We start from the raw sequence: 26,325 nt of genomic DNA, 5'->3' as shown, positions 1-26,325 counted from the left end.
CCATGTCTTCTCGTCTGTGAGCTCCCCACCCATCCCTTCCTGTACGTGCGTGTGCACATGGGCATGTGTGTCCGTGAGTACACGTGCCTGTTCTTTGTATGTGGAAATGACTGGAACATCTTTTCCTGAAAACATTCCTCTGACTGCCCCTGATTGAACCAGGAGTTGATGCTGGTCTCAAGCTAACCCAGTGATATTCATTATCCCAGAAGTTTGAATTCAGAACTGGTTAGTTTTTTTTTTTTTTTGGTTTTTTGTTTTGTTTTGTTTTGTTTTGTTTTGTTTTGAGACGGAGTTTCGCTCTTGTTACCCAGGCTGGAGTGCAATGGCGCGATCTCGGCTCACCGCAACCTCCGCCTCCTGGGTTCAGGCAATTCTCCTGCCTCAGCCTCCTGAGTAGCTGGGATTATCAGGCATGCGCCACCATGCCCAGCTAATTTTTTGTATTTTTAGTAGAGACGGGGTATCACCATGTTGACCAGGATGGTCTCGATCTCTTGACCTCGTGATCCACCCGCCTCGGCCTCCCAAAGTGCTGGGATTACAGGCTTGAGCCACTGCGCCCAGCCAGAACTGGTTAGTTTTGATGAGTCTGTGTTATTAGCGTTTTGCTTTTTTTTTTTTTTTTTTAAGAGACAGAGTCTTGCTGTGTTGCCCAGGCTGGTGTCCAACTCCTGGCCTCAAGCAATCCTCCTGCCTTGGCCTCCCAAACTGGGTTATTACCTTGAGTGCTGTAGGGTGAACCCAGGAGTTGAGGCAGTCATTGTGAGGGGCACTTTTCACCCGGGAAGTGTGTGGGACAGCTGAGAAAGCTGGCCTAGAGGAAGAGCTGGAGGAGGGACCTCACTCCTCGTGGGGAAGTGCCCGCCTTGGTTCTGGGCTGTTCTCCTGGGCACTTGTCTGTCCTCTGGGAAGCCCAGCTGTGCTTTCTCCAGCCCCCCATGTGGTTGCTGGAGAGCACAGTGCTCGTGAGCTTGGATTCAGTCCCAGCTCTGTCCCAAGCTGCAAGACCTTGAACACGTCCCCTCACCCCTAACTGAGATTTTGCTGATCGTGGCCCCGTGGTGGTGTTTGACTTGTTCTTCTGTCTCTGTATTTGCTATGCCTTAGCAGTTGGATCCAGAGGCGTGATCAGGTTCAGATTCAATGTTTTTGGCAAATCTACTTACAGGTAATGCTGGGCACTTCCATCGGGGGGTTCCCAGTGTACAGCTCAGTCAACCCCAAGGCAGGGGCAGGGGGCAACTGGTAGCAATGTCTGGGCTGATCAGAACAAAACAGCTGAGGCTATCTGGGGATGCATAAAGTCCTCTCCCCCAGCATGTCAGGAAACCTCAGCCCATGTCATTGGTCATTAACAATGAAAGCAGAGGGCCGGGCACGGCGGCTCAAGCCTGTAATCCCAGCACTTTGGGAGGCTGAGGCGGGTGGATCACGAGGTCAAGAGATCGAGACCATCCTGATCAACATGGTGAAACCCCGTCTCTACTAAAAAATACAAAAGATTAGCTGGGCATAGTGGCGCATGCCTGTAATCCCAGCTACTCAGGAGGCTGAGGCAGGAGAATTGCCTGAACCCAGAAAGCGGAGGTTGCTGTGAGCCGAGATCACGCCATTGCACTCCAGCCTGGGTAACAAGAGCGAAACTCCGTCTCAGGAGAAAAAAAAAAAACAATGAAGGCAGAAACCAGATTTCATTGCTGTGAAGGTAATTAAATTACTTTAAAAATCCACTCACACGTGATTCTTTCCATGCTTCCCACCAAATACGTGCCTCTCCCTCATTTGCTGCCATCCTGAGCTCTTAGCTGGGAGTGATGAAGGCCATTGAGGGGGCTTCTCAAGGCTATGTGTCTTTGAGAAACAGCATGAAAAGTGGAGTTCGCCATCCAAGCCCCACCTCCTCTGAGAAATGGAAGCCCCTTCTCCCCACAGGGCATAGGGAATGCAGCACCATTTGTACTTCCAACCCAAGGTGAGCTCTTTTTGATATTTTTTTCCCCTTATAATTCATGTTGTTTTGAAGTTTTGTTATATGGTATACAGGAGGTGAGAAGGAGAGCAGAGAAAATGCTTCCATTAAATTGATGGTGCGGCCAGGTGTGGGGACTCATGCCTGTCATCATTTTGGGAGGCCAAGGCAGGAGGCTCACTTGAGCCCGGAAGTTTGAGACCAGCCTGGGCAACATAGTGAGACCCCGGTCTCTACCAAAAAAAAAATCTTTTTTTTACTTTTTTCTTAATTTTTTCCTTTGTTTTGATACTAGCTAGTCATCAAGAAGCACCATTTTTTTTAAAATAAACCAGGCACGGTGGCCCATGCCTGTGGTCCAAACTACTTCAGAGGCCGAGGTGAGAGGATCACCTGAGCCTAGGAGGTCGAGGCTGCAGTGAGCCGTGACTGCCTTAGCAGAGCGAGACCCTGTCTCAAAGAAAAATAATGCTGCTAGTATTCCTAGGAAAACAAGAATGAGAAAACTGTGAGGAGCATTCAAGCTAAGAGGTCTGCTCTGCGTTTTGTGTCAGGTGGGGCATGGATGCAGGAAAAGGAGCTGGGTCTGCCCTGCCCAGCCTGGACACAAACAGAAAAGTAGGGCCAGGGTAGCCCTTCATCCCAAAAGCAGAGCTGCAGCCTCAGATACCCGCAGGAGCCTGGCAGGTACAGGAAATGAACAACACAGGTACAGACAAGATAGCAGGGAGGCGTGGGGAGTGCAGCAGGTGTGGACTCGGGAGGCCATCTGAAGGAGTGTGCTGTACCCAGCTCGGGCAGATTACAGCAGTCTGGTCTTGCAGCTCATTTTGGGAGCTGAGAGCACAAACTTCAGGGCCAGGCTGCCCTGCCTCCCGATCCCTACTCTGCCAGCTTTCCTAGCTGCATGACCTGGGGCAAGTCTCTTGATCTCTCTGCACCTCAGTTTCCTCATCTGGAAAGTAGAAATGATAACTGCACCTGCCACTCGTGTGACGTAGAGATTCACACAGTGAACGCCACCGTCAGTGACACTGATTGGGTGAAATCTGCCATGGTGGGAGTATTTACACCACAGCAATTGGCAAACACTACCAATCAAAGCTTTTTTATGTTCCCTCACCCGACAGCCAGTTATTAAACCTTTACCAGCACGGCAAGGCTTTTAGGGTGGTTCTAGACTTAGTATATATAAAGCTTTTAAAACAGCGCCCCGCCAATGCAACGTTATTCCTCTTTGTACCGTCAGTGTGGTTGTAATGAGGGAAGGTGACGCTCCTGCGGCCACATCTTCCGATTCTTCTAGAGACACTGGAAATCTGATTTTTATGCAAAAAAAAAAAAAAAAAAAAAAAAAAACACAAAAATCTCCAGATTCTTAACATCAATCATTTCTTTATTCTTTTTCTTTTTCTTCTGTCAATGTTCAGAAATATCCGTCATTTTTTAAATCTGAGCAAAACAAAGTGCATGTGGAACTTTGGGCCACGGGCCCCACACTTGCAATCTTGGGCTTAGAGGAATGGACTATAGGTGTCATCTGGCAAGGCGAGGTCTTTTCTCAGCTCTCGTCTTTGTACGCAGCTGCTCTCCCTCCTCTGTGGATCAACAGCCTGCCTCTCTTGTGTGAGCCTGAGCCTCCTCCTCCTTGAAGCCGTCCTAGCTGTGCCCTGCAGGGCACATGGCTCCAGCCTTGACTGTCCCTCCTCAGAGCGATGCTTCCCTGTCACCCTCTGCCATGGTCTATGTCTTTCTGACTCCAAGACTGAGGGGCTGGAGCTGTATTTTGTTCATCTTGGCATAGGGCTGTGTGCATCAAGGATCCTAATGATGAATAATAATAAAATCAACATCTATCGAGTATTATCTGTTTGTCAGGCCACGTGCTAAGCATCTTTTATGTATCATCACTGTAATCCTGATGATAATCCTCAGATGTGGAACTTTGTGCCCAAGGCCACAAAGAGGGAGGTGTTTACTGGGAATCAAACCCAGGCTCCTCAACTCCGGAGCCCACTGCAGAGGGCTGAGTCCCCAGCGAGTACGGCAGGTGGAGCGTTGGAGGCAGCAAGGACCCCAGCCAGGCTGAGCTGGGAACGGAGAGAGGAGGGCATGCACACGCAGCTGAGGCTCTCCCGGGACTGTCTCGAGCCACACTCCACAGACACGTCTAGAAAGGACGCTGCTATATTTAAAAGCTTGGGCAGGGTAGCACTTCAGTGACATTTGGGCGGCCGCCTTTCCAGAAAGGGCACACGTGTTCTTTTAGCGCCGCTCTTCTGGGCTGGTATTTCGGAAAACTTGTCAGGATCACTGCAAGCGGGAGGCCGCTGCCACTTGGGATCCCTGCAGCCTTCCCAGAGGCATGGCTACTGTGACACCAAGCTGAGAGAGCGCAGGGTGGTGAGAGCGCATGGGCCAGGTCAGGGTGACCAAGCCAGCTCGGGGCAGAGGGTGTCACTGGGGCCTGGCGTGCAGACCCTGGACAGCCGTGTCTCAAGAGGGAGCCTGCTGCTTGGGGCAGGATGGGGAGAGGGGTTCTTGGCATTGCTGACCCTCTGCCCATGCTCTGGTGTTTTGGCTCCGGCCGTCATGCTCCAGTGCTTCCACCTCATGTTCCCCCGGACGACATCATCTTCCCATACACCCTCATGACGCTTTGGCCAGAAATTCCAGGGACCATCTGTGGCCCGGCCACCCTTACCCTGTGTTTAACAGTGAACAAAGCATATATTTTGTTTGTTTTTAAGGCGGAGTCTCTTGCTGTGTCACCCAGGCTGGAGTGCAGTGGTGTGATCTTAGCTCACTGCAGCCTCTAACTCCGGGTTCCAGCGATTCTCCTGCCTCAGCCTCCGGAGCACAGGTGCCCACCACCACATCCGGCTAATTTTTTTTTTTTTTTTTTTTTTAAGTAGAGACAGGGTTTCACCATGTTGACCAGGCTGATCTTAAACTCCTGACCTCAGGTGATCCACCCGCCTTAGCCTCCCAAAATGCTGGGATTACAGGCATGAGCCACTGTACCCAGCCCAAAGCGTATCTTTTAACTGCTGGTGTCTTCACACCCCGGCTGGGTCCCGATGTTCCTGCTCTCTAGGTGGGGACACTGAGGCACAGAGGGTTCCAGGAAAGCTGCGGGTTCTTTCTTCATGTCCTAGGCACGCCTCACCACCCAGGAAGGCTCACATTCCTGCAGGCGCCGTCAACAGCCTTTCTCTCCAAGCCCAGGCTGGAGCTGAGTCGGAATGGCCTCTTCTTCTGCGTGCAGGACTCACAGGGAGCTTCGGCTGGCACTTTGCCAGCCGCAGGGTAGGGAGGGGGTGCTGCCTGGAAGCTGAAGTAGGACGAGGACCAGACCTCCTGCTACAGCAGTGTCTGTTGTCACCCGGCTGTGAAATCACTCCTTGGAGAGGCGGGGGAGGGACTGGTGGGCCTTGAGAAATTTCAAGGAGGCGGGGGCGAAGCCAGGAAAAAGGGGGTGTCGGTCTAGGCCACAGAGAAACGCTAATGTTCGTGGGGCCTGGGCAGGCTCACACCCATACGGGGAGCCAAATGCAGACCCTCAGCCTGTCCCAACAGACGGCTGACACCCAGCTCCAGGTGGCCGCTGTCGATGGAAACATGGGCCCGGGGTGGCCAGATCCTCTAATTTCCCAAGAGAAGCCAGCAATTTGGAACTCTTGTGGTTTTTAAATACTGGCTCAATATATATGCACATATTTTCATGCTCACAGGACTTTATGGAGGTATAATTTACATACAGTAAAATGCGCAAATCTTAAGTGTGTAACTTGATGAATTTTGACAGCTCAAATATTTTTAAAACACTTGAGGGTCCAAGAAAATATGTTGTCCATGGACTGCATCTGGCCGAGGACCCTCCGTCCATGGCCCCCAGACTCGTGTGGCGTGTGACCCCCGGGAACGAGGTGGGACACACACGTGCAGTGAGCACACACGACAGCACCCCGTGGGGAGGGGACAGGCTTTGGCAAGAGCCCAGTGATATACATCATCCCTTTACTCGAGCAGTGCGGAGAACAGACTTGGGAGCCTGGGCTGCAAAGCCGAGCTCTGCCACTTGCTGTGTGACCTCGCACACGTGACCCCACCTCCCTGAAGGCTCATTTTCCCCATCTGTGAAATGGGGAAGAAAATGATGCGGACCCCACGGCCATTGCACAGACTCACTCAGTTCACATGATGAGCACTGAGAAAAAGTCCCAGATGCTATTATCTTTTTAAAATTAATGGACCCTAAATTTTGTGGGGGAGGGGGAGACAGTCTCTATTGCCCAGGCAGGAGTGCAGTGGCGCAATCTTGGATCACTGCAACCTCCGCCTCCCAGGTTCAGGTGATTCTCCTGCCTCAGCCTCCGGAGTAGCTGGGATTACAGGCACCTGCCACCACGCCCCACTAATTTTTGTATTTTTAGTAGAAAGAGGGTTGCACCATGTTGGCCAGGCTGATCTCGAACTCCTGACTTCAGGTGATCTGCCTGCCTTCAGCCTTCCAAAGTGCTGGGATTACTGGCATGAGCCACCACGCCCAGCCTAGACCCTAGCTTTTAGAGCAGTTTTATTTGGGTTTACAGAGAATTTGAGGAGAAAGCATAGGGAATTCCTGTAGACTCCCTCTTCCCTCCACTGTTTCCCCTTGACTGACGTCTTGTGTTAGCATGAGGTGTGTTTGTCACCGTGATGAACTAGTGTTGAGACGTGATCATTCAGTACAGTCCATACTTTATGGGAGGGACCGCTCTTTGTGTTGCAAAGTTCTAGGGCAGGCGTCCCCAAACTTTTTACACAGGGGGCCAGTTCACTGTCCCTCAGACTGTTGGAGGCCCGCCACATGCTGTGCTCCTCTCACTGACCACCAATGAAAGAGGTGCCCCTTCCTGAAGTGCAGGGGTGGGGGCCGGATAAATGGCTTCAGGGGGCTGCATGCGGCCCGCGGGCTGTAGTTTGGGGACACCTGGTCTAGGGCCTTTGACAAATGCCTGGTGTTGTGTACCCAGTGTCACAGTGTCATACAGGATGGTTATCACTGCCACTTTGTTCTCGTGGCTGCTACAAGGAACTCCTGGTGGGCTGGTGGGAGCCCCCCCTTTCCCTCCCACTCAGGGAAGCACAGCACATTTAGGTAACAGAAGGGACATTTGAGGGGTGAACCTGAGTTTGTTCTGAATTACCCAAAATGGAGCCACTTGCCCACTTCCAGTTGGAGGGTGGGGGCATCACACAGATTCCAGCCCCAAATTCCCTACCCCACAACTGGCTCGGAGTCGAAAGACAGCCCCCTGCTCCCCAGCCATTCACACCCTACCTCGGCCCCTCTAGTGTGTATATTGGAGCTGCATTCTCAGCCTCTCTGAGCCTCTAAGACAAGAGGACCCAGGGCTGCCCCCAGGAGCGTTTGGAGGCTCAGATGCGCTAATTCCCCTGAAAGGTCTTTGTAAGCTATAAAAAGCTCTAGATTAAAATTGGAAGGTATTATGATTATAATCAGTTAGGCAGAAAAACTGAATTGGCAAAGCGAGCCTGGCCTTCGGAGGCTGAGGCTTGGGAAGACGTCCTAATCATTTGCATGCAGTGGGCTGGTGGCAATTGTCCGTGGCTTGTTCCTCTGGGAGAAGGTGGCCCAAAAGACACATAGCTGGAAACTACTTCTGGCTGGAATGGCAAGGTCAGAGCCGGAGCACCCACTCTAGGTTGCTCCTGGGTGAATGACCTGCCAGCCACATGCCAAGCAGCATGGGTCCATGTTTACGGCATCAGCAGCTCCCAAAAAGAGAAGATTGGACACAGATGCTTCCCAGCGCCCATGGAAATGGGTCTGGATTCCCAGCTTCACATACTGGCCACATCCCAGGCAAGGCAGGAAGCATAACTTCTGCCCTGGTCTCATCTCCATATATGACTGTGTCAAAGAATTGATACTGCAGCTTTCAGCTCATTATATGAGCATATAGTGTATATTTTTTTAATATCCCAAAGCAAAATTTATTTGTAAGGCGCTAAAGCAAGCCTCCAGTCCCTTTTATGCCAGGAACCCTCGGAAGAGAAGTGAAATTGTGTATTCACTGCTTTAAAAAAACCCCGGCTTATACAATTTTAACAATAGAAAAATGATCTTTGTGCTTCGGTGCGTGGATGCTTAGAGGAAAACAGGCAGTCTGTTCAGGTAACTGCTGAATTACAAATGAGTGGTTTGCCTTTGTTTTGAGTGACAAGCAATTTAAATGCAGTCTTACGTGGAGGCCTGGAAATTGTTTTTTGCCCCCAGAAGAGAGAGAGAACGAGAGGAAAAGGAAAAAAGGAAAAGCGGGGGGGTGGGAAGCTTCCTTTTGGAACTGAGAGATCATATTAGTTGCCACGGAGCGGAGGTGAGAAGTTAGAACTTCATTTGATAATTATAAAATCAGTAGTCTGTGATTGGACATAATTGATGATTACACTGTTGCTAATAGCAGGCCTGCCACCCGTCGCTTGTGGGACATTTCATTTTTGCACTGCTTCCAAGCCGTGAAAGCCGGCCTGGCACGGAACACCACTCGCCACATCTCCGGGAGCCTGACATAAATGCATTCGGGGGCTTGTATTATGTTGGATCAAAAGTGTTCTTAATGCCGACATTTGAAAACACTTTGCTCTGTGCCTTATTTTTAGCCTGGGAATAATTACAAATATTAGAATAAAATTGCTTGGTGTTTCTCTTCCCACAGACCCACCCCTCAGAGCGAGCCTGGGTGGGAGGGCTTCCTGGGTCTTGCACTGGCCTCATTAAAATCCCAGTGGTGGTCCAGGGGCTACAGGGGGATGTTCACGAGAGGCCAAGACAACATCCGTCTGTCCGTCTGTCCGTCCCTCTGTCCGTCTGTGTGGGCCAGGATTACAAGGCTCACACCTGTAGTCCCAGTGCCTCAGGAGGTCAAGGCAGAAGGATCGCTTGAGACTAAGAGTTCAAGACCAGCCTGGGCAACATAGAAAGACCCCACCTCTATTTAAAAAATTAAAAATATTAGCCAGGCATGGTGGCATGTGCCCATAGTCCCAACTGCTGAGGCTGAGGCAGAAAGATCCCTTGAGCCCAGGAGTTTGAGGCCACAGTGAGGTATGAAGACACGACACGACTGCACTCCAGTCTGGGCGACAGAGCAAGAACCCCATGCCTAAAAGATATATATATATTATGTCTGCCTGGGTGAATTAGAATCTAGAATCAATGCACAACTGAGTTTGAAGGAGCCTTTGGCCCATAGCCCGGCACCTTCACTTTACAGATGGGGAAACTGAGGCTCCGAAAGGGAAAGTGACCGCCCAAGGTGAACTGGGATGCAGGCCCCAGTTCAAACCGGAGCCCTGGTTGCCTCGCTCCCAGGTGACTTCTCCTCTTTCCTACCCTGCTGTTCACTTCCCCAAGACAAGTGCTGGGGCCTCTGGGGCAGACCCTGGGCCTCTGACCCTGCCGTACCGGAGAGCTTGCAGGAGGCCTCCGCGGAGCCGGCAGGGCCCCAGCTGACTTTGAGCCACTAGGAGGGCACCATTCTCCACGGTTGCCTGGGAAGCCTTGGGGTTCGATTTCAGTTTGGCAGGATTCGCTCAGGGAGGCTCTTAAGTTCCTTCCTCATATTATTCGTGGTTTGTTCATTCAGTCAGTGTTGGTTTATTGCCCACTCTGTGCCCAGCCCCGCCTGGGCTCTGAGGGAGAAAAGTATTAATATCATAGCAGGGGCCATTGAAGATTGTACAGCAGGCCAGGTGCCATAACTGACGCCTGTGATCCCAGCACTGTGGGAGACTGAGGCAGGAGGATCACATGAACCCAGGAGTTTGAGACCAGTATGGGCAACATAGTGAGAGCCCCATCTCAGAAAGAGAGAGAGAAGGGGGGGGAAAGACAGAAGGGGGAAGAGAGAGAAAAGAAAGAAAGAAGAGAGGGGAGGGGGAAGGAAGGAAGGGAAGGGAGAGGGAAGGGGGGGAGGGGATTATCCAGTTGTTCAATCGCCAAGCCACGGAGTCATCCTCGGCCCCTCTGAACACCTCCTTTCACTAAAACAAACACAAATCAGGGTGCCTGGTACTTTTCCAGACATCCCTAAGGATCACTATGTGTCTGAGCAATAGGGGAGGAGGTGGCTTGATCCCCTGGAGCATGCACGTAGTAGGTGCTCAGTGTGCACCACCTGCTGCTTGCTGACTTACTGCGTGCCCCCTGCCTATCACCATTGCAGGTTGAGGCATCCAGGGCAGAATCTGGAATCTGGGCCTGCAGCCCAGGGAGAGGGGGCCTCAGAGCTCAAGCTCCAAATCACTGACTTGCACGAGGGCTCAAAATGAATTAATGACTGACACCTGAGGGTCAAAAAAATGACTTAGTGACATACCCGAAAGGTCAAAGTGAATTAATGAATTACACCTGAGGGTTCCATAATGAATTAGTGACTTACACATGAGGGTTCAAAATTAATTAGTGATTTACATCTGAGAAGGCAAAACAATGACAATGACAGGTGGCCAAATGCATTAATTCTCTTCCAACCAATCGGTCTTTTTTTTGAGACAGAGTCTTGCGCTGTTGCCGAGGCTGGAATGCAGTGCTGCGATCTCAGCTCACTGCAGCCACCACCTCCCGGGTTCAAGAGATTCTAGTGCCTCAGCCTCCTGAGTAGCTGGGATTATAGGTGCACACCACCACACCCACCTAATTTTTGTATTTTTAGTAGAGATGGGATTTCACCATGTTGGCCAGGCTGGTCCTGAACTCCTGACCTCAGGTGATCCATCCGCCCACCTCAGCCTCCTAAAGTGCTGGGATTACAGGCATGAGCCACCACGCCCAACCAGTCAGTCTTTAGAATCAGCTGGTGCTGGCTCCTGAGACCAGGATGGGATGGGGCCTCTCTGGGACCCCTCCAGAGGGCCAGAGAGGATCTCCAATTTCTGCCCCATTTTGACAGGAGCCTGAGAGCCCAGTCTGGCAACAGTAGCTATCAAAAACAAAAGCCAAACTTATTTAAGCCCCGACATTAAAATGTAATTTTCATTTGCTCAACATCATCACCGATGGATGGCAGAGAGCAAGTTAGCACTCGCCAGGGACGGGGCCCCGGCAGGCACAGCTGGAGGCAGACAGGGTACAGTCCTGCGGCTCCTCCTGGCCTCCTATGCCCTGCCCACCTGGCTCCTCCAGCTCTTTTAGTTATTCCGGCTCCTCCTGTCAGCCCCCAACCAGAGAATCGATTCTGAGTGGAGGCTGAGAAGCATGGGCTTTGGTGTCAGACTAAGCTGAGTCTGAGTCTCAGTTCCCAATACCCTGTGGCTCTCATCCTCTGTGCCTTGACATTTTCGTCAGTTAAATGGGACAGTCACACCCCTCAGAGTGATGAGGGCAAGCTAATGTGTGTCCAGTACGTAGTACAGGAAAAATGGCACAGAGTCGGTGCTCAGTAGTCACTGTTACCATCAATAACAATGCACAAATCAGCTAATCAAGGTAGCTGTTACCCCCATTTTCTGGGTGGTAGGAAATCAGAAGTTTGCTGTAAAGAAAAGGGCTCTCCACGGCGCGGTGGCTCAGGCCTGGAATCCCAGCACTTTGGGAGGCCGAGACAGGCAGATCACAAGGTCAGGAGATTGAGCTCATCCTGGCCAACATGGTGAAATCCTGTACTAAAAATACAAAAATTAGCTGAGTGGTGCGCACCTGTAGTCCCAGGTACTCGGGAGGCCGAGACAGGAGAATTGCTTGAACCCGGGAGGCAGAGGTTGCAGTGAGCCAAGATCGCAGCACTGCCTTACTCCAGCCTGATGACGGAGCAAGACTGCAACTCAAAAAAAAAAAAAAAAAAAAAAAAAAAACACAAGGGATTTCCCACAGAGACTCTCAGAGTGAGTGGAAACCCTCGGGATAGTCTAGCCAGACCTCCCCACGTGTGGGTCTCGCTGAGTACCTCTACAGCCTCAGATACGTGGGCATGTATTTGGATGCCTCCTCTGATGAGGAGCTCAGTACCTCCCACCAGACCCCAAAGCACCCCTAAGTGGCAACCGCGAGCCCCTCCCCCTCTGTACATCTGAGCACGTCCCGCCCCTGCTTCGTGGCTTCCCGGGGTTCTCATCGCTCCTCCCCACGGCCCATCAGTCCCTGCCCGTCGGTCCTGCCCACCGCGCCACACCTATCTCCCAGCACGGCCCCCCTCGCTCTCCGTGGCCCTCTCCTCCCTGTGTCTTGCCCCACTCTTGCCCCTCTTTGCCCTCTGTCTGGCCCCCTGATCCGCATGCCCCAGAGGGACAACCAGCCTTCAGAGGCCATCAGGGGACACCCCTTCCCCTCTGAACCCAGCTCATTCCTTCGCTCCCTGATCCCCGGGTTGCCTCTCCATTGCCCGAGTTCATTCTGAGACCCTGCAGGCAGCTGCCTCCTGTCACTCGCCCGCCAGTCCAGCTTCTTCCGGAATTCCTGCCACATCCGACACCCAGCCCTCATCACCGCTCAGAGCCACCCCGCTCCCCGGAGCCCAGGAGCCAGTGGGACAGCGAGGCTGTTCTCAAAGGCCGCCCCACGGGCCCGGGGAAGGCGGCGTGCGCTCTCGGCCGCGGCCCCCTCGTGCCCACAGCACTTTGGAAAGCACAGTTTGCAGCTGCAGGTCTGGGCCCTAGAGTGAGAGGCACCGGGGCGCCAGTGCCACCTCTGCCACTAACTAGTCCTCTCATCTCGGCCGAGTGACTTAACCTCCCAGAGCCTCCGTTTCTTTCTTCCTCTAGCGCAGGCTGTAACGATGCTCCCGTCCTAGAGGCGTGCTGGGGGGGCGAGATTTCGGAAATGACGCCTGGAGCACACCGTCAGCCTTAGAACTTGGCACGGAGCGGTTCTCAGTGGCTCCCAGATGTCACTGCGACCTCAGACAGCTTGGGGGAGCTCAGCCTGGGGGAGGGGACCCAAATTTTCTGCTTTTAACCACCTGGCTGAAAAGAGCGAGGTGGCTAGAACAGGCTTCCCTCGCCCCTGGAGGAAGCAGCTCTACACCTGCTGAGTGCATCCTTGGAGGGCCAAACACGTTCTCACCCTTCCTGTCACAGCGGGCCGCGCAAGTGCCGTGGCCTCCCACGGAGGCTGAGCTACTTGGCCCAGTGACCTGCTTGAGGGTGTCTGTGAATGGTGGCCACCACCTTTCCTCCCTCCTCCCCCCCTTCCTCCTCCTCCTCCCTCTTCTCGTTCCTCTCCTACTTCTTCCTCCTCCTCCCTTATCCCCCTCCTCCCTCTTCCTCCTCCCTCTTCTTCCTCCACCTCTTCCTCCTCCCTCTTCCTCCTCTTCCTCTCTCCTCCCTCTTCCCCACTTCTACCTCTTCCTCCTCTTCCTCCTCCTCCTCCCTCTTTCTCCTCCTCCTCCCTCTTCCTCCTCCTCTTCCCTCTTCCTCCGCCTCTTTCTGTCTTTTCTTCCTCCTTTCCACGTGGCCTTCAAGAGTCTTCCTGTCACAGGGTAAATCTGTCATTCTGGGCATTTTGCTGCTGCCCTTCTGTGTGAATGGGCAGAGCCATGAGACTGAATACACTCTTATTGAACATGGCCTTTTATGCCAGGCTCACCTGTTCCCAGCACGTGGGTAAAAGGCTTTGAGTTGCAGTCCTTGGAAAAGACATCCTGTGTGATTAGAAGAATGTTCTGATTTATTAGAAAAGCTTTCATCAGCTTCCACGAGACTCTTTGCTGCATGTTAGCTCATCCCACCCCAGCAGCTTCATAGGCAGGGGGAGATTATTCTTCCCACTTGATAGATGGACAAACTGAGGCCAAGAGATGTGCTCATACTGACATTAGGCCCTGTACCAGGTCAAGCTCTGATGCCATCAGGAATTTAGGGACCACGGCCGGGCGCGGTGGCTCACACCTGTAATCCCAGCACTTTGGGAGGCCAAGGAGGGCAAATTACCTGAGGTCAGAAATTCAAGACCAGCCTGGCCACCACGGTGAAACCCAGTCTCTACTAAAAGTACAAAAATTAGCTGGGCATGGTGGTGCATGCCTGTAATCCCAGCTACTTGGGATGCCGAGGCAGGAGAATCACTTGAACCTGGGAGGTGGAGGTTGCAGTGAGCTAAGATCATGCCACTGCACTCCAGCCTGGGTGACAGAGCAAGACTCCATCGCAAAAAAAAATAAAAGAAAGAAATTTAGGGACCTGGCCTTCCACAGCCAGCCAGTCACTGCCCTAAAATGAGGCAGACTGAATGAGGCAGGAAATCCACATGGCTCCTGTCTTTGAAAGTCATGCTGACTTTGGGAAGCCCTAAACGTGAACCCATTCACACCAAGTGCCAGTCCACGATTCCATTTGTTTGTAAAGATAGAGTCTCATTCTATTGCCTAGGTTGGCATGCACTGGTATGATCACAGCTCACTGCACCCTCAAACTCCTGGGCTCAATCAATCCTCCCACTTCAACCTCCTGAGTAGCTCGGACTACAGGAGTGCACCACCACACCTGACTAATTTTTTCAGAATTATTTTTCTTTTTTTGAATCAGGGTCTTTCTCTGTTGCCCAGGCTACAGTGCAGTGGCACAATCATGACTCATTGCAGTCTCAACCTCCCAAACTCAAGTGATCCCCCCTCCTCAGCCTCTCAAGTAGCTGGGACCACAGGCATACACCACCACACCCAGCTAATTTTCTTTTTTTGTAGAGACTTGTAGAGACAGGGTCTTGCTGTGTTGCCCAGGCTGGTCTCAAACTCCTGGGCTTAAGTGATCCTCCCAGCTTGGCCTCCCAAGTGCTGAGATAATAGATGTGAGCCACTGTACCTGGCCTCAGGGTAATTTTTAATCTCCGCTTTTAAAAATATTGTCCAACTTTTAGATGAACCCTTAAAGCAGGGATCAGCTAACTGTTTTCTATAAGGGGCCAGACAGAAAATGTTTTTAGCTTCACAGACCACAGAGTCTCTTTCACAACTACACAACTCTGCCTAGCTACCTAGAAAGCAGTCATAGACACGTGAAAGAATAACTGTGGCTGTGTTCCAATAAAACTTTATTAACACAAACAAATGGAGTGCAGGATTCAGCCCAAGGACCAAAGATTGCCAACCACTGATCCATGAGATCAACATTGTCTAATAGAAATAGAACACACGCCACATTTTTAATTTGAAATTTTCTAGTAGCTACATTTTTAAAAGTAAGAAGTATAGCTGAACACAGTAGCTTACGCCTGTATTTCCATCACTTTGGGAGGCTGAGGCAGACAGATCACTTGAGATCAGGAGTCTAAGACCAGCCTGACCAACATGGCAAAACCCCATTTCTACTAAAAACACAAAGATCAGCTGGGCGTGGTGGTGAACATCTGTCATTGCAGCTACTCTGCACTCCAGCCTGGTGACAGAGTGAGACTCTGTCTCAAAAATAAAAAATAAGAATTTTCTTTCTTTCTTTTTTTTTTTTTTTTTTTTTTGAGGCGGAGTTTCGCTCTTGTTACCCAGGCTGGAGTGCAATGGCACAATCTCGGCTCACCACAACCTCCGCCTCCTGGGTTCAGGCAATTCTCCTGCCTCAGCCTCCTGAGTAGCTGGGCACGTGCCACCATGCCCAGCTAATTTATTTGTATTTTTGGTAGAGATGAGGTTTCACCATGTTGACCAGGATGGTCTCAATCTCTTAACCTCGTGATCCACCTGCCTCAGCCCCCCAAAGTGCTGGGATTACAGGCGTGAGCCACTGTGCCCGGCAAAATAAGAATTTTCTAAGAAATTTAATTTTAGTAATACATCTTATTTAGCCCAATATCTTCATAACGTTATCATTTCAAAATATAATCAATATAAAAATTATTGGCTTTGGGAGGCCAAGGCGGGCAGATTGCCTGACCTCAGGAGACCAGCCTGGACAACGTGGTGAAACCCTGTCTCTACTAAAATACAAGAGATTAGCCAGGCATGGTGGCGGGTACCTGTAATCCCAGCTACTCAGAAGGCTGAGGCAGGAGAATTGCTTGAACCTGGGAGGTGGAGGTTGCGGTGATTCCTTTTTCATTCTAAGACTTAGAAATGCTGTCTTTTACACTTACAACTCATCTCAGTTTGGAATCGTTGCATTTCCAGTACTCAGCAGCACACAGACCGGTGACTACCATATTGCACAGCTCAGCTCCAGCGGGGAAGACTAACGCCAACACCCTTACCCTCCTCATAATGTCACATTGAGCCTTCCCTCCGGAAGAGGTCAATCATGCTCCATTACAAACTGCTAAGTGCCATGAAGGGAAGGCAGGGGGCGCTGTAGGCAGGGACAGGGAAACAGTCAAGGACTCTTGCAGGCCGCGTCCCCACCCTTGCTCAGACTCTCGTGGGAGGCCAGCGTCTTTCCTCAGACCCATCCACCACGCGCCTCAGCGCAGGCAGCTGTAAAACGGAACACTGAGTGATTCTTCCAGCTGTACCTTTGGTCATCCTTCGTCTGAGGCCCGAGACATGACTTGCTTTGGTTTCTCATGGTTTTCTCGGGTGCCGAGTCACCAGCGCCGCAACCTCTCACCCAGGGCAGCTGTAGTTGGTTTGCAGGGCCCCTGGCTGGGGTAATTTTTCTATCCAGGACAAAAGGAAGGCAGCATTTGAATTCAGAACAGCAAGTTGAATCCCCAGACCTGGTGTGATTTTTACCCCTGCCATTTGCTAACCGGGTGACCTTGGGCAAGTGGCTTGACCTCCTTGAGCCTCAGTTTTCTAATCTGTACAATGGGGTGGGTGGCAGCAGCCATTCGGTGATCGGTGTGCTCGTGGAGACAGACTATCATGAAAGCTGTGGCACACGGTAAACATTCGGTGTCATTTTTTTTTATTAGCCCATCAGGGATGCCCCCCACCAAGATGATCAATTACTTGCCCCCCTCCTCGGGGCTCACAGGAGCCACCAGTGTTCGCACCTCCTCCTGTGTTATGGTTCCTGCTGGCCATAGCTGTGTCACCCACTCAGCCACATGTCCCCAGAGTGGAAACTGAATCTTGTCCCTCTAAGCAAGGATAAAAATCTATGCATGGGGTCAGGCACGGTGGCTCAGGCCTGTAATCCCAGCACTGTGGGAGGCTGAGGCAGGTGGATCACTTGAGGTCAGGAGTTCGAGACCAGCCTGGCCAACATGGTGAAAGCCCATCTCTACTAACAATACAAAAAATTAGCTGGGTGTGGTGGCGCGTACCTGTAATCAGCTACTCGAGAGGCTGAGGCAGGAAAATCACTTGAACTCGGGAGGCGGAGGTTACAGTGAGCTGAGATCATGCCACTGCACTCCAGCCTGGGTGACAGAGTAAGACTCTGTCTCAAAATAAATCAATCAATAAATAAATGTAAATTAAGGAAAATAATCTACCCATGGCTTGGTGATTTTCCCTTTGTCCAGCTTCTAGAACTTTTTTTCTGCCCTCCCCACAGTGACTTCCCCTTCTCGGGGACATAATTCCTGATGTTCTGTTACCAAACTGGGTCACCCCCAACCCCCACAACTTACACACTCCCAGGGCCACCCTGGGCTTTTCTTCCAAGTGTTTAGCACTTATAATTAACAAGTCATCTGGGGAAGCTGCCTTAACGCCAGTGTCCCCACCGGACTGTAAGTCCCATAAGGGTGGGACCCAAGTCTGCCTTATTCATGGCTGGGTTCTCAGTCCACAGTGCTTAGCACATAGCAGGTGCTCAGGAAACATTTGTTGAGGGAATGAGAGGCTGTCATTCATGCTGGAAGGTGAGAGACCGGGGACTTTCTCAGAATAACAGTGAGAGGGATTACCAAGCTTTTGCAATGGATCTTCCCCCGCCCCCCGAGACAGGATCTCGCTCTGTTGCCCAGGCTGAAGTGCAGTGGTGCGATCATAGCTCATGGCAGCCTTGAAATCCTGGCCTCTAACAGTCCTCTCGCTCAGCCTCCTGAGTAGCTGGGACAACAGGCACGCACCACCATGCCTGGTTCATTTTTTTATCTTTTGTAGAAACAGGGTCTCACTATGTTGCTCAGGCTGGTTCCTGAGCTCAGACAGTCCTCTCGCCTCAGCCTCCCAAAGCGCTGGGATTAGAGGCATGAGTCACCACTCCCAGCCTGAAACTAACGTTTTTTTAATCATTTGTTCAACATCCATCATACATTTCCATCCCTTTCGAAGAAGGTAATTCTGTTACCCTCAAGTATTTGTTGAAGTTGTTTGATATCTTACGATAGCTTTAGCAATTTCTCTTTAATTTTCAGTGGCAAGAAATAGTCTCCAGATGTGCCCTACTTTCCTAAACACGTATCATATTTGAACTTCCAGTCCACCCTTTACTAATAACAGATGTTACCAACACACTGTGCACGGGCCCTGTGCTCAGCACTAAGGTGCAGCTCCATTTAATCCCAACAGGCCTTGGAGGTAGGTCCTGTCATTTACCCCAAGTTTTGCAGATGAAACTGAGGATCAGAGAGGGACAGTGATTTGCCCAAGGTCACACAGCCTGCACAGAGTGGAGCTGGGCTTTCAACCCAGATTTTCTAACTCCAGAGCCCATACTTTTAGCCTTCATTTCTCCTCCTTGCCCCTCCCCCATCCCGTGTTTGCATAGGTAGAAAACGACTAAGGCCAGGTGCAGCGGTGGGGGGTGGAGGGGTTTAATCCCAGCACTTTGGGAGGCCAAGGCAGGAGGATGGCTTGAGCCCAGGAGTTTGAGAGCAGCCTGGGCAATGTAGCAAGACCCCATCTCTTCAAAAAAAGAAATATGTGGTCGGGCCTGGTGGCTCATGCCTGTAATCCCAGCACTTTGGGAGGCTGAGGTGGGCGAATCACCTTAGGTCAGGAGTTTGAAACCAGCCTGGCCAGCAGGGCCAAACCCTGTCTCTACCAAAAGTAAAAAAAAAATTAGCCAGACGTGGTGGCGGGTGCCTATAATCCTCGCTACTCAGGAGGCTGAGGCAAGAAAATTACTTGAACCCAGCAGGCGGAAATTGCAATGAGTGGAGATCGCGCTCCAGCATTCCAGCCTGGGTGACAGAGAGAGACTCCTTCTCAAAAAAAAAAAAAAACAAAAAAAAACAACTGCAGGTGTTTTCTTGCAGAAAAAAAAAAAAAAAAAAAAAAACATGAAATTTGCTTGCAGATGCCATGGTTACACGTGACCTTTCTCTTGTTGTCTCCAAAGGTGGTGGCTCTTAGTAAGAGAAGTCAGGAGGCAGAGGCGGCTTTTCTGAGTGTTTACAAGCAATTAATTGAAGCACCAGGTAAGAAATCCTTGGCTCCGTAATTGAATAGTTAACGACAGTACATAGCCATTAGGACTGTGACACAGGGACTTTGAGGTAGGACGTGGAGACACGCCTGGGCTCCTGAGTAAGGCCAGGCACTCTGCATAGGGCAGGGGAGTTGTAGCCAGTCTGGTGTGACATGTCCCACAGGGCACCCCCCATCTTCCCTCATCATGTTGTCACATCAGCCAGGAGCCTGCCTTAGGGGGGCTCCTGCTGAGATATCCCACCTAGACCTCCTTGAGGAGCTGGTATCTTACCCACTAGAGTCTCCATCCCATTGGCACAGAAGACTGAGGGCACCCAGTGCTCTCTGCCCACGGGTGGCAATAGAGACAGGACCTCCAGTGCCTCTTCCAGAATGACACAGCCAACTCCAAAAATCTGCTGTTGAGTAAAAGCCAGCCCCAGAAGAGCACATCCTGTGTGATTCCATCTACAGAAAATCTAAAAACAGGCAATTAACCTTACTCAGTGGCCAAGAGGGGGAAGCAACCCACACGGCCATCGACAGATGGATGCACAAACAAAATGTGGCCTACACCTACTAGGGAGTATTACTCAGCCATGAAAAGGAATGGAGGGCTGGGTGCAGTGGCTCACACCTGTAATCTCAGCACTTTAGGAGGCCATGGCAGGCCAGTCACCTGAGGTCAGGAGTTCAAGACCAGCCTGGCCAACATGGTGAAACCCCATCTCTACTAAAAATACAAAAATTAGCTGGGTGTGGTGGTGGGCACCTGTAATCCCAGCTACTCAGGAAGCTGAGACACGAGAATTGCTTGAACCCAGAAGGTTGAGGTTGCAGTGAGCCAAGATCGCGCCTGCAGTCCAGCCTGGATGACAGAGCAAGACTCTGTCCTCTGTCTCAAAATAAATAAATAAATAAACAGGATATGGAGCTCTGATGTGTACTTCGATGCAGATGAACCTCAGAAACACAGTGCTGAGTTTCAGAAGCCAGAAACTAAGGCCACGTCGTGTGGGATTCCATTCACACGAGACGTCCAGAACAGGCAAAGACATAGCTAGAGACAGAGTCGCTTGGTGGTTGCCAGGGCCTCGGGGGAGGGAGATTGGACAGTGACTGCTTAACCATATGAGTTTCTTTTTGGGGGATAAAAATGTTCTGGAACTAAATAGAGCAAGTGGCTGTGGAGCATCAAGAATGTACTAAATGCCATTGAATTGTTCATGTTAAAATGATAAATTTTCTGTGGTATGAATTTCACCATAATTGGAAAAAAACAGTCAACCTGTACTATTGGAAATCAAGATAGTGATTTCACTTGCAGGGCGTGAGCGTTCCTGGGAGGGCCTCTGGGTGCTGGGGCTATGGTTTCTCAGTCCTGGTTTGGGTTACAGTTTGAGAACGTTTGGTTGTACACAAAGGATCTATACATATGCCAGACGTCCACAAAAGCTTCCCTTATTTTATTTTTGAGACAGTCTTGCTCGTCACCCAGGCTGGAGTGCAGTGGTGTGGCGATCTCAGCTCACTGCAACCTCTGCCCCCTGGGTTCAAGCAATTCTCCTGCCTCAGCCTCCCAGGTAGCTGGGACTACCTGCGGGCACCACTATGCCCGGCTAAATTGTTGTAGTTTTAGGAGAGACAGGGTTGCCTTATGTTGGCCAGCCTGGTCTTGAACTGCTGGTCTCAAGTGATCTACCCACCTGGGCCTCCCAAAGTGCTGGAATTACAGCTGTACACCACCTCACCTGGCCAAAACTTTCCCTTATTTTAAATGGCCCATCCCCTACTGGCCCAGAAACAGGAGCCCAGAGTGTTGAAACCATCTGCGTACCAATGGCAAAGCCCGGAGGAGACCTTGCTGGCTAACTCTCCCCGCCCAGACCTCCCCCGGCCCTTTCCCCATCCTTCCACACAGTGGCAGAAATCAGCACGACGGGGGGTGTTGGGGGCTGGGGCCTGTGAAGAGGAAAGTGACATCCCACCCTGAGCTGTACCACTGCAAACCAAGCCACAGAGAACAGGAGTCATTTAGGTTTGATGTCAGGGTCATTTCTGGGATCTTGCATTTGGGGTGGAAAAGTCCGCTGTTCCTTTATCTGGGGCAACTGTAGTGGGTTGGATAGTGTGGCCTCCAAAATTTATGTCTACGTGGAACTCCAAAACATGACCTCATTTGAAAATCAGTCTTTGCAGATGTAGTTAGCTAAGGATCTCGAGATGAGATCATCCCAGCTTTAGGGCGAACCCTAAATCCAATGACTGCTGTCATAAGAAGTATGGGGCTGGGCACGGTGGGTGGCTCAAATGCCTGGAATCCCAGCACTTTGAGAGACGGAGGCAGAAGGATCACTTGAAGTCAGAAGTTCAAGACAAACCTGACCAGCATGTGGAAAGCCCGTCTCTACTAAAAGTTCAAAACTTAGCCGGGAGTGGTAGCGTGCAAGCCAGTAATCCCAACTACTGGAGAGGCTGAGGCAGGAGAATCACTTGAACCCAGGAGGAGGAGGTTGCAATGAGCCGAGATCACACCATTGCACTCCAGCCTGGCCAACAGAGCAAGACCCTGTCTCAAAAAAAAAAAAAAAAAAAAAAAAGGGCAGAGGCGAGAATACAGAGACAACCACTGAGGAAAGCCATGTGAAAACAGAGGCAGAGGTGGGAGGGAGGGATGTCGACGCAAGGCAAGAAGCCCCGAAGACCAAAGATTGCCAGCAACCACGAGACACTGGAGAAGACAAGGATCCTCGCCCAGAGCCTTCAGAGGGAGAACAGCCCTGCCACGGTCTTGATCTTGAACTTCTGGTCCCCAGAACTACAAGCGAATGAATTGTTTTCAGCTCCCAGTTGGTGCTGCCTTTTTACTGCAGCCCTGGGGCACTAATCCAGCAGTGCTGACGAAGCTTGCCCTGCGACAGCGCGTGGGCTGGATGAGGAGGGAGGTCTTCTGGCCTGTTGCTACTCCAAGTGTGCTCTGTGGACCAGAAGCATCGGCCTTACCTGCAAGCTGGTTAGAAATGCTGGTTAGAGTCTCAGCTGCGGGCGGCGGCTCATGCTGGTAATGCCAGCACTTTGGGAGGCCAAGGCGGGAGGATCGCTTGAAGCCAGGAGTTTGAGACCAGCCTAGGCAACATGGAGAAACTCTGTCTCTACAATAAATACGAAAATTATCTGGGCATGTGGCGGGTGCCTGTGGTCCCGGCTACTTGGGAGGCTGTGGTTGAAGGATTGCTTGAACCAGGAGGTGGAGGCTGCAGTGAGCTGAAACCACGCCGCTGCACTCCAGCCTGGGCGACAGAGCAAGACCCTGTCAAAAAAAAAAAAAGAATGTGATGGCACGTGCCTGTAATTGTAGCACTTTGAAAAGCCAAAGTGGGCAGATCACGAGGTCAGGAGTTGAAGACCAGCCTGGCCAATATGGTGAAACCCCGTCTCTACTAAAAATAAAATTTTTAAAATTAGCCGGGCATGGTGGCACATGCCTGTAATCCCAGCTGCTGAGGAGGCTGAGGCAAGAGAATCACTTGAACCCGGGAGGTGGAGGTTACAGTGAGCCAAGATTATACCACTGTACTCCAGCCTGGGCGACAGAGCAAGACTCCATCTAAAAAAAAAAAAAAAAAAAGAAGAAGAAAGGAAGGGAGGGAAGGAGGGAGACAGGAAGGAATAAATGCAGAATCTCAGGTCCCATCCCCAGCCCATGGAATCGGCTTCTGGATTGTACCAAGCTCCCCTGGTGATCCTGGAGCACGTGGAAGTTTGGGATCACAGGCCCGCTGGAGAAGTTGCCTTTGTTCTGTGCCCTGCGTTTCACACACCCTGTGGTGGCAGGTCCAGGCAGCTCGCTTCCCTGTGGCACAGAGAGGTTGAGCCTGATGGCCAAGGTCTCACAGGCAGAGAGAGACGTGATGCAGGTCTTGTCATGTGTAACAAATATTTCCAGACTCTGCTCCGTGTAACAAGCTGGCTGCAGTGGAAGGCTGCATTAGTTTCCTAGGGCTGTTGTAATAAATTACCATGGATGCCTTAAAACAACAGATTCATTCGGTCCTCGTTCCGAAGTCCACATGCCCAGGATCAGGGTGTCAACAGGGCTGTGCTTTCTCTGAAGGCTCGGGAGGGTCCCTCCTGGCTCTTACAGCTCCTCCTGGCTCCAGGAGGGCCTTGGTTTCTAGCTACATTGGTTTCTCCGGTCTCTCCTCTGTATCTCTGTCTCAATCTCCCTCTCCTTTCTCTCTCTCACTCTCCTTTTAAAATATATATATATGAGATCTTGCTCTGCTGCCCAGGCTGGAGTGCAGTGGTGTGATCATAGCTCGCTGCAGCCTCGGACTTTCCTGGGCTCAAACGATCCTACTGCCTCAGCCTCCTGAGCCCAGCTGATTTTTTAAAGTTCTTTTTTTTTTTTGAGACGGAGTTTTGCTCTTGTTACCCAGGCTGGAGTGCAATGGCGCGATCTCGGCTCACCGCAACCTCCGCCTCCTGGGTTCAGGCAATTCTCCTGCCTCAGCCTCCTGAGTAGCTGGGATTACAGGCACGCGCCACCATGCCCAGCTAATTTTCTGTATTTTTAGTAAAGACGGGGTTTCACCATGTTGACCAGGTTGGTCTCGATCTCTCGACCTTGTGATCCACCCGCCTCGGCCTCCCAAAGTGCTGGGATTACAGGCTTGAGCCACCGCACCCGGCCTTTAAAGTTCTTTTTTGTAGTCTCAAAGTCTCACCATGTTGCCCAGGCTGGTCTCAAATTCCTGGCCTCAAGTGATCCTCCCACCTCTGCCTCCCGAGTAGCTGGGATTATAGGTGTGAGCCACCGTGCCCAACCTCCTTTCTCTTATAAGGACACTTGTCATTAGATTTAGGGGCCACCTGGATAATCAAGGTTGATTTCATCCTTAATTATACCTGCAAAGACACTTTGGTGTTTCTGTTTTGTTTTGTTTTGTTTTGTTGAAGTGACAGGGTCTCACTCTGTTGCCCCGGTTGGAGTGCAATCTTGGGCTCATTGCAGCCTCGACCTCCTGAGCTCAAGTGATCCTCCCTCCTCAGCCTTCTGAGTGGCTGGGTCTGCAGGTGCGGCCACCATGCCCAGCTCAAAGACACTTTGAATAAAGTCACATTCACAGGTTCCAGGCGTTGGGATGCAGAGGTATCCTTTTGGGGTGGACATTCGCCAGAACACAGGCATCTGCTGCTTGTGTCCCATGCTCCGCCCATCCCGCACTCACAGGAACAGTGCAACCACGTGGGTCTCCCAGTGATGAGAGTGGAAGGATGGCAGGAGCTGACGGCACAGCTGCAGGCAGTGCTCCCTGCCTGGACATGGCGCCATGGCACGAGGCCGAGACAGCCCATGTGTCTGCAGCTGGGTTCGTTATCACCCTCACTGCCAGCCATACCATACGCATGGCCAAGAGGCCCGGTGGCACCATTCCTTGCCACCTTTTTGCTTATAATGTCTCCACTCTCATCAGTGATATCTAGAAAAAGATACCCTCTTATTTCCCACGTTTTTCGATCCTTTGGGTCCCACGGTGTCAGCGACAAATGACATCAGAGGATGACCCTGTACAGACCCCAGAGATGCCTCCCGGGGGTCCCCAGGTGGCGCTCTCCCATGGGACCCCATAGTACCTCAATTGTAACACCAGGGAGCAGCACTGAGACATGCTTGTGCTTCCAGGCTCAAAGACCCAGATTCAAATCCTGTTTATGTCACTAACTCACTGCATAACTGTAGAGGAATTAATTCACCTTCCTGAGCTGCCGTCTTCTCTGCTATAAGTTGGGAATAATATTAGAACCTGTCTCGTGCTGTTATTGGGAGGCATCAAGCTGCACAGTACACAGTAGTTGCTTACTAAGTGTTGACTACTCTCCTTATCACGTATGTGTCCAGCTTTCCTAGGAGACATGAAATGTACCAAGACTCAGACTGAATCATACTAAATTTGTATACTCAGAACCTAGTACACAGTAGGCACCTAATAATTGTTGAATATTAGAAATAAGACTCAGCGGCAAAAACGGAAGGAAAGGTACTTGGAGCAAAGAGATATTTATCAGTGAACCCCCTTCCATGCTCATCTTGTGTTTGTTTACTCAGATAGCATTTATTGAGTGCCTACTGTGTGCCCAGCACTTGCTAGACACTGGGAACACAGCTGTGAGCCCACAAACACCGACATGGTCCCAGCCCTCAGAAGCTTGCCTTTGAGTGGAAGAAGTGACCAGATCATCGGTCACATAGCCTGTCATCACAGTCACAGGGGGATACCAGACGTCTAGTGCTCGGGGGTACAGAGAAGCAGGAAGACAAAGGGAAACAGAAGGGGCTTACTGCCCCCCGGCTTGGAAACGAGCTCTCATTTGGGAGTGTGTTCTCATGGGACCCTCATCTTTCTGGAGAGAAGACCATTAAAATAGGTTACAGGACGGCCGGGCGCGGTGGCTCACGCCTGTAATCCCAGCACTTTGGGAGGCCGAGGTGGGCAGATCACAAGGTCAGGAGTTCAAGACCAGCCTGGCCAATATGGTGAAACCCCATCTCTACTAAAAATACAAAAATTAGCCGGGAGTGGTGGCGGCTACCTGTAAGTCCCAGCTACTCGGGAGACTGAGGCAGGAGAATCACTTCAACTCAGGAGGTGGAAGTTGCAGTGAGCCGAGATCGCCCCACTGCACTCCAGCCTGGGCAACAGAGTAAGTCTTCTTTTTAAAAAAAAAAAAAAAATCACAGACCAGGGGCCACTCGAGGTCCCGAGATTGCTTTGGAGCCTTCTGGAAGGTCCATGTGCCCTCTCCTCTTCTCCAAAGCCCGGGAGCAGCGAGGTCATTTCAAGCCCAGTGCTGACTCCACGAGTCTGATTTCCCAACTCTCCTCGCCAGAAATGCAGGGGCGGGAGAGCTGTCCCCAGCTGTCACCGAGGTAGAGAATGAGGAGCCTGAACTGATGGAGACGTACCATACGAACAGCCCCTTTAGGGCCTCTAATTCATTTTCGAGACATTTAAGAATAACAAAATGTTTTAATGATTTCTTAGGGGAATTAGGAAGACATATTTTTGTTCTCATTAAATTTTATCCTCAGACACAAGAACCAAATGTCAGATGTGT

General features: G+C 51.1%; 1 protein-coding gene across 7 annotated transcripts in view; it reads left to right on the top strand.

Moving 5' to 3' along the window:
- CUX2 (cut like homeobox 2) overlaps nt 1-26,325 on the top strand; it is a 314,909-nt gene that overhangs the window by 212,483 nt on the left and 76,101 nt on the right. For all 7 annotated transcript variants that reach the window (XM_039472472.2, XM_039472474.2, XM_074402234.1 and 4 more), the window contains one exon: nt 19,136-19,214. In XM_039472472.2, coding sequence (XP_039328406.2) covers nt 19,136-19,214 — 79 coding nt within the window. The remainder of the gene's footprint in view (nt 1-19,135; nt 19,215-26,325) is intronic.

This window comes from Saimiri boliviensis, chromosome 7 (assembly GCF_048565385.1).
Source record: "Saimiri boliviensis isolate mSaiBol1 chromosome 7, mSaiBol1.pri, whole genome shotgun sequence".
NCBI lineage: Eukaryota > Metazoa > Chordata > Mammalia > Primates > Cebidae > Saimiri > Saimiri boliviensis.
This window is presented reverse-complemented; position numbering and strand designations above follow the sequence as displayed.